The sequence below is a fragment of the Acomys russatus genome, chromosome 16, assembly GCF_903995435.1.
Source record: "Acomys russatus chromosome 16, mAcoRus1.1, whole genome shotgun sequence".
Taxonomy (NCBI): domain Eukaryota; kingdom Metazoa; phylum Chordata; class Mammalia; order Rodentia; family Muridae; genus Acomys; species Acomys russatus.
In genome coordinates, this window is record NC_067152.1 from 27,630,810 (window position 1) to 27,638,793 (window position 7,984).

General features: G+C 49.5%; 1 protein-coding gene across 2 annotated transcripts; it reads left to right on the top strand.

Annotated features, from left to right (window-relative positions):
* The first annotated feature begins 1,792 nt into the window (after positions 1-1,792).
* On the top strand, positions 1,793-7,959 carry Vps25 (vacuolar protein sorting 25 homolog). 2 transcript variants are annotated; one of them, XM_051158681.1, is made up of 7 exons: positions 1,793-1,953; positions 2,172-2,317; positions 3,422-3,475; positions 3,792-3,880; positions 4,650-4,725; positions 6,432-6,571; positions 7,133-7,959. In XM_051158681.1, the coding sequence occupies exons 1-6, from the start codon at positions 1,844-1,846 to the stop codon at positions 6,542-6,544; spliced, it is 588 nt and encodes a 195-aa protein (XP_051014638.1). In that variant the 5' UTR covers positions 1,793-1,843; the 3' UTR covers positions 6,545-6,571; positions 7,133-7,959. The 2 variants fall into 2 exon arrangements, with proteins under 2 accessions (XP_051014638.1, XP_051014637.1); XM_051158680.1 differs by lacking the exon at positions 6,432-6,571 and having other exon boundaries at positions 7,133-7,892.
* The last annotated feature ends 25 nt before the right edge of the window (positions 7,960-7,984 follow it).

Below are 7,984 nucleotides of genomic sequence, written 5' to 3' on the forward strand. Positions count from 1 at the left end.
TTTTTCTTGTTTTTGTTCTTTTGGTTTGTCTATTTCCTTTTGGTTTTTTTTGAGACAGGGTTTCTCCATGTAGCCTTGGCTGTCCTGGACTCCTTTTGTAGACCAGGCTGGCCTCGAACTCACAGCGATCCACCTACCTGCCTCTGCCTCCCAAATGCTGGGATTAAAGGCTTGTGCCACCACACCCGGCTTTTGTTTTGTTTTTCAAGACAGGGCTTCTGGCGAGGCATGGTGGCACACATCTTCAATCCCAGAACTCAGGAGGCAGAGGCAGGTGGATCTCTGTGACTTCGAGGCTAGTCTGGTTTACAAAGCAAGTCTAGGACAGCCAAGGCTACACAGAGAAACCTTGTCTCAAAAAACCAAAAAACAAAACAAAACAAAGAATAAGAGAAAGCTAGGTGCGGTGGACCATACCTGTAAATCAGTCACTGGGAAAGCTGAGACAGGGGGATGGAAAGCTCAAGGCCAGTTTAAGTTCACTGGCCACCTAGTAGGAGGCCATATTCGTATTCAAAAAAGAAAACAAACAAACAAAGAAAACTGAAACCCTAGATATGGTACACATACATAATCTCAGCACTCTGAAGGTTGAGGCAGTAGGATTAAAGGTTGAGCACTGGGACTAAAGGCATGCTCAGCAAGCGTTACTTTTTTTTTTCAAGCATTACTTTTAAATAGGAATGAACTGAGCTATGGAGAAAAGGAGAGAGGCAAGATGGCAGAGATGTCCTGAAGGCGAGGAGAGAAGCAAGAGTGATGGCAAAGTGTTGGTCTTATAAAGGAGGAAAGACACGTTGGACACCAGAAGGAAGAGGAAGGAAAAGTGGACGGGGAACTTGAGGTTTGAATTAAACATGGGGCGGGGGGGGGGGGGGGGGGGCGGTGGCCAGAGAAAGATTAAGGGATTCTCGTAATCACTCTGCAGGGAGCAGAAAGATCGACACATGAGGGTGACAGGGAATCAGTGAAAAGCAGCTCAGCTTCCCCTGTTCTTTAAAGGCGAGCATCTCCTAGCAGTCAAACGTCAGCCTTCCTTTCAATACTCCTTTTGTTTAGCGCTCTCATCTCTCAAATGGGTTCATATTGTATTTCAGGTCAGAAGACTCCCAAACTTGTATTTCTAGATCCAACCAGGCTCCCCTGAGAGCCCTGGAGTGAGATTAGTTAGTCGGGTAGCCAGGGACGCAGGAAACACGGTCTGGTCTTCAGCGATTTTCCACAGCTCGGCAGGAGGGGCAGTGTTTGGGAGAATGGAACAATAATTCTGGTTTGGGAACTGACCAGTAGGCAAAGGGACAGACCTAAGCAGTGTAGAGTGGGTTATGAGTCAGAGAAGGCCAAAGGGATTCCAAGTCTGGGGTCTAGAGAGGTGAGGTTGTGGGAGAGGTGAGAGCTACATGTTAGGTTTGAGTCTGAAAAGAATGGAGTCGCCTATAGTGATGCAAACCACACATTATGCTCCCACGGTTCTACAGGAAACGAAGGAGTGAGGTCAGCGTAGGTGGGGAATGCAGGAGATTTCGGAATCACGAGTTTAAATAGAATGACAATTGATTGACCCGAATGTAAAGGAGCCTCGAGATGTGGATTCTAGTTGAGTTTTGCCGACTGCGCAGTTTGCAGAAGTCACTTATTTCTGGGTTTAGACCAAAAGACTTTCAGAGGGCCTTTCTTTTTTTGCATGGTCAAGTTTTTTCTTTCGTTTGTTTGTTTGTTTGTTTGTTTTAAGGACAGTGGCAAATTGGTTGGTGACAAGGACCGCTCTCATCCCGCCGCACTACCCCCTCTCCCCACCCCCAAGACGAGTCCGGAACCTTTCTGCTGTACCGTCTGCCCGGACATGCTGAGGCGGAGACCGGAAGCCCTTTGTCGGTTCCGGGCTTTCTGGGCTACTACGATGGCGATGAGTTTCGAGTGGCCGTGGCAATACCGCTTCCCGCCCTTCTTTACGTGAGGCTTAGACCCTGGGAAGCCCCGTGTACCTCCCTCCCCTCCCCCGGGCCCAGGGCTCAGCCCTGATGATTCACTTGGGGTTCCGGGGAAGAAAGGAGCCGCCGGCCGCCTTCTGTCCAGCTAGCCCCCTCACTTTCTCCCCTAGTGTGCAGCTGGGCTGGGGCTGCTTTCGCCCTCTCACGCTAATTCTGCGTCCCACTCCCTTCACCCGGCAGGTTACAGCCGAACGTGGACACTCGGCAGAAGCAGCTGGCCGCCTGGTGCTCTCTGGTTCTGTCCTTCTGTCGCCTGCACAAACAGCCCAGCATGACGGTGATGGAAGCCCAGGAGAGTCCGCTCTTCAACAACGTCAAGCTACAGCGTATCCTCCCCCAGGCTCCCCCGCCCCCCTGCACTCCCACACTTCTCTACATGGCCAGACTGCATCTCCCCACCCCCCTTTACCCACAGTGGGCAGGTTTCTACTCAAACTGGACTTGGGAAACAGCGGAGACATATGGTAGTCAATCATTTACGTGCGCTCTCCCAGGCAGTGCCAGGCTGGGGAGTCTCAGAATCTGGACCTTTAAGTCGTCAAATCCTAAGCTTTTCAGCCTGGCCCCTTTTAAACTATTTGAATCTCCTCTCCGTGAGGCTCAAACTCCAATGGTTTTCTGTACTTACCCCACCTCTCACAGGAAGTGGGGGTCACTTATTCTTGCTGTCTGATTCATAGGTAAAATATGTGGAGAAAAGAACAGAAAATGATGGAAACGGTGACACCCTTTATTTTCTAAAGCTCTCGCCTTTTTTTGTTTGTTTGTTTGGTTAGTTGGTTTTTTTCGAGACAGGGTTTCTCTGAGTAACAACTCTGGCTGTCCTGGAACTTGCTCTGTAGTTCAGACTGGCCTCGAACTCATGGCGATCTGCCTGCCTCTGTCTCCCAAGTGCTTGGATTAAAGGCGAACTCTTGCCTTTTGTTTGTTTGTTTGTTTTGAGACCCCCATCTCTATGGCCCAGCCCATTGTTGTTACTGGAGACTCTCCTGTGGCTATCTCATAAGAACTGATATTTCAGGACTGTACCAGCACACTCTGCTAAATGGAAGTTTCTTTTTACATTCCTTTCCAGAATATTAAGGAAATGAGAACTTAAGTATTCAAAAATTGCGTGTATGAGCTGGGCATGGTGGCGCATGCCTTTAATCCCAGCACTTGGTAGGCAGGGGCAGGAGGATCGCTGTGAGTTCGAGGCCAGCCTGGTCTACAAAGCCAGGACAGCCAAGGCTACACAGAGAAACCCTGTCTGGAAAAACCAAAAAAAAAAAAAAAAAGAAAGAAGAAAGAAAAAAACCAAACAAAATTGCATGTATGTTATCAGGGAAGGGAAAGGAAGGAGCTAGGTGACTTTTCATCATGGGCCCAGCTCTGAAATTTTTCATTTAACCCTAGTTCACACGTAGTCCCTCCCCTTAACCTTTAACCAGGCAAGCTTCCTGTGGAGTCAATTCAGATCGTATTAGAAGAATTGAGGAAGAAAGGTGGGTTCAGTTCCTGAGGTACCTCCTTTCTTACTTGGGTTTTCCTGAGGGCAGAGCAGGACAACTGTTTCCCTCTTAGTGACTTTTTTGTCTCCCTCAGCTTAACGCTGCAAGTATTTCCCCCACCCGACCCCCTCCTAGGATACAAAAAGTAGAATCCTTCTATGGCCTAAGAGAGAAGGACGAAGGAGAATAGGGTGGCTATAAGTAAGAATAGTAAAATAAATATTAATCTCTTGTTCTGAGGCAGAGTCTCCCCCACTCTGTCCCCCCTTTCAGAGCGTGACGCCATCTTTCATAAGGATCTGTTTTACAGGGAACCTCGAGTGGTTGGATAAGAATAAATCTAGCTTCCTGATCATGTGGCGGAGGCCAGAAGAATGGGGGAAGCTCATTTATCAATGGGTGAGGCCGCCCTGCTAAGCACCGAGCAGTGACCCATGGCAAAGAAGAATTGTTGCCTGTGCCCAGCAGATAGCTGGCATTCTCAGCACCCAACCTGGCAAAGTGGGGAGTGGGCGAGAGGAAGCGCGGCCCTTCCCGGCAACCATCCTTCAGTGACTCAGTGTCTCTCCTGCACAGAATCTCCCTTTCTTTGACTCTAGGAGGCCAGAGGCTACGTGAGGCCATGTTTGGAGAATGCAGTACTGGGAACCCTGCGTGCTATTGTTGGCTGGAGCCTCTGGCCACAGGAGATAAATGGGGAAAGGAAGGGAGAAAAAAAAAAAAAACCTGGGTTCCCTCTCCCGCTGTGCCTTCATGGCGTCGTCCACATGAATGAGACCTTCTGAACTAGTGTGGGTGTGATGACAGGATACTCTGTCCCTCAAATTCCTAGTTACCACCAGCCCCAAACATTCCCAAGAGAGAAGGAGGGAGGAAGGACCAACAGCCTAAATATAACAAACACACACCACCCATTCCTGAACAGAAAACAGCCAGAATGAGGGGTCACTTTTGAGACACGTGAGCGGCTGTGGTTTAGTGGTTCCAAATCTGTGTACACACATACAAATATAGCACCTGCAGGGCTTATGGGTTTAGGACACTGCAGAGGTGACAGTCCTGATGTGAGTATGGTGCCATTCCCGGAGGGGAAAAAAAAAAGATGAAGTTTACCTTCTTACCTTCTCCCAGGAGATTCTTGGCCCTTAGCCCATTTTTGTGCCCTCAGGTTTCCAAGAGTGGCCAGAACAACTCGGTGTTTACCCTGTATGAGCTGACCAGTGGGGAGGACACAGAGGACGAAGGTAACCCCTTTTTCTTCCAGTTCTCTGATTAAAATCCTCTTAGTATTGGTGAGGTTTTGTTTTTTGTTTTTGTTTTCTGAGACAGGGTTTCTCTGTGTAGCCTTGGCTGTCCTAGACTCGCTTTGTAGACCAGGCTGGCCTCGAACTCTCAGCGATCCACCTGTCTCTGCCTCCTGAGCGCTCGGATTAAAGGCGTGTGCCACCATGCCTGACTGGTTTTTGTTTTTTGTTTGTTTGTTTGCTTTGGTTGGTTGGTTTTAGTTGTGTGTGTGTTGTATTTTTTTAGGTTTTTTTTTTTTTTTTTGGATTTTTGAGACAGGGTTTCTCTGTGTAGCCTTGGTCATCCTGGATTCACTTTGTAGAGCAGGCTGGCCTCGAACTCACAGCGATCTGCCTGCCTCTGCCTCCCGAGTGCTGGGATTAAAGGCGTGCGCCACCACGCCCGGCGTTTTTTTTTTGTTTTTGTTTTTGTTTTTTGTTTTTCAAGATAGTGTTTCTCTGTATAGCCCTGGCTTTTTGGAACTTAATGTGTAGACCAGACCGGCCTCAAACTTACAGTGATCTGCCTGCGCTGCCTCCTGAGTGCCGGGATGAAAGGCGTGAGCTACCACCTCCCAACCAGTATTGGTTTGGTGCATCTTCACACTAACCCTTGCTCTGTCTCTGAATTCCATAATGTAAACAAATGTTCTGAGGGGTTATGGTTTTGTTTGTTTGTTTTAAGACAGGGTTTCTCTGTGTAGCCCTGGCTGTCCTGGACATACTTTGTATACCAGGCTGGCCTGGAACTCCCAGTGATCCACTTGCCTCTGCACCCTGAGTGCTGGGATTAAAGGCATGCGACACCACACCCGGCGAGTTTTTGTTTTTTTAAAAAATTTATTTTTATGTTATACATGTGAGTGTTCACCTGAGTGTTTGTACAAGCCTGGTGCCCAAAGGGGCCATAAGAGGTCATTGGATGGATCCCTTGGAACTGTTGTGAACTGTCATGTCAGTGCTGGGAACTGAACCCATTACCTCCGCAAGAGTAGCAAGCATTCCTAACCACTGAGTTTTTCCAGCCCAGTATAAAACTTTTTTGTTTGTTTGTTTGTTTTTCAAGACAGGGTTTCTCTTGTAGCCCTGGCTGTCCTGGACTCACTTTGTAGACCAGGCTGGCCTCGAACTCACAGAGATACGCCTGCCTCTGCTGGGATTAAAGGTGTAGGCCACCATGCCCAGCATCAGTGTAAAACTTCTAAACTCTCCTCTAAACCACTTGAATTCACAAGCACAACAACTCTTTTTGTTGGTGTAGATGTTTTTATAAGATTTTCCAGGAGTATGTTCAGAATTGTTGCTGTAGAAGCCAGCTGGGGAACCAGCGTGGGGAATTAAGCTTGGAATCTCATTCCTTGCTGACTCAAGCTCTCTTTCACCCTTCCTTCTTATAGAGAGCTCAAGATTTGTGGGTGTCAGCTGAAGGGATTGGGCCGACACCCCCAGCCCCACCCCCAACCCATTTAAAACCTTTGGGTTTGTGCCAGGCAAGACTTTGTGTGGTAAACGTCTTCTTAGCTCTTTTTTTCCTGTGACTCTTTGTTCTGATCCCCAGGATCACCAAAAGTTTCAGTGTTTGCCAGGGTAAGGGGGGCGGGGTTGTGCCGGGCTGTGACTGCTCCAGCAGACCCGACACCTCTTGGCTGTCTCCCCCTTCTCTGCAGGCCTCTGCTTGCTGTTCCCACCATCACCCCATGAGTTCAGCACTGCAGCCTGGCCCAGCCCACCACTCAGCCTGTGCAAAGCTGGAGGCTTCCCCAGAATGCTCACTCCCTGACTTGAGCTGGGCTCCCTCAGGGGTGAGGTGAGCAAGCCTGTCAGAGCTTGTCTGCTGCCTCTCACATCTCCCTGGAGTACCATCCCTTATCTGGATATTCTGCCGGCCCTTGGCACCCTCACACCTAGGAAAGGGCCAGTGTTGTCTATGGACTTCCTGGCTAGGGGGTGCCAACTGCAATTACACTTCCATGAATCAAGGCAGATCCTTCTGTTTTGTACAAATGTCTGGATAAGGTTCCTGTCCAATGTTGGGCCCCAGCTAAGTTGTGATTATCAGGGTTACTTTGTGGTCCTAAAGGCAAAAGCTGTCCCTGGTACATTAGATATTTGATGGGAGCAAAGGGAAAGAGGGCTCTAGGGGGTGGATCCTGCAGAACTGAGAAGGGTGAAATAAGCCTGATTCATTTCATCCTGACCCAGGCTGCCTTCCACTCTCACTCCCAAGGACTGCCCAGGAAGTGTGAGTGACAGCTGCAGTGCTACAGATAGCATCCAAATAGACTATTCTGGCTTTGGAAGGTCTCAGCTTTTAGCTCAACCACTAGAAGAACTGAGTATCCCTGACTGTCCGTCTCTTCTTACCTAGAGTTCCATGGGCTGGATGAGGCGACCCTACTGCGGGCTCTGCAGGCCCTCCAGCAGGAGCGCAAGGCCGAGATTATCACTGTCAGCGATGGCCGAGGAGTCAAGTTCTTCTAGCAGAGACCTGTCTCCCTTTACCTCTTACCTCCCACCTTTCCAGGGCTTTCAAAATGAGACAGACCTAGTGTCCCCACAGACTGGATCTGTCACTCTACCAGACTCAAAGGGCTCAAGTCCTGAAAGCTCAGACTTAGGGTTATTTCCTGCTTAAACCCATTATGTCTGTCCTGGGTAGGGTGGGCTCATGGTGCCAGGGAGAAAGGATATGTTTCTTGCCCTACCTCCTTGCCCACCTTAGACTGTCCCTGAGCCAGGGTCTGTAAGCCTGACACTTTACATGTGTTCTCACACATAAGTACACACCCACATGCGCCTGCACAAGCTTCTTTCTCCTTCCTCCCACTCTTTTAGCTGCTGTTGCCTCCCGTCTCAGGCTGGTGCTGGATCCTTCCTAGGGGATGGGGGAAGCCCCGGCTGCAGGCAGCCTTCCAGGCAATACAGAGATAGGAAGCCCCAGAAGGGGCCTGGCAGCGAGAGGCGGGCCCACTCTGATTTATGATATTAAAGTCTCTACTCCCACTTTCTGCCTGTTGCTACTGCTGGAATGGGACTCGGGAAGCGGAGAAGGCGGAGCCTAGTTCCACCTGATTGAGTCCCAGTCAAGGAAAGAGAAGAATCCTTTGGCCTTTGTACAAGAGAAGGGCCTCTGGGCCTGGGGGCTCCAGTGAGCCTGTGGTTTTCCATGTGCTGGGTGGGCTGTGTGGGGGAGTGCTGATGGAACACAGCTTGGGGACAG

Bases quoted from the DNA above. Each gene is read 5' to 3' on its own strand.
- Vps25 (XM_051158681.1), top strand. From the start codon at position 1,844: ATGCTGAGGCGGAGACCGGAAGCCCTTTGTCGGTTCCGGGCTTTCTGG. The intron at 2,318-3,421 runs GTATCCTCCCCC...ACCTTTAACCAG, and splicing joins CAACAACGTCAAGCTACAGC to GCAAGCTTCCTGTGGAGTCA. The intron at 3,476-3,791 runs GTGGGTTCAGTT...TCTGTTTTACAG, and splicing joins AGAAGAATTGAGGAAGAAAG to GGAACCTCGAGTGGTTGGAT.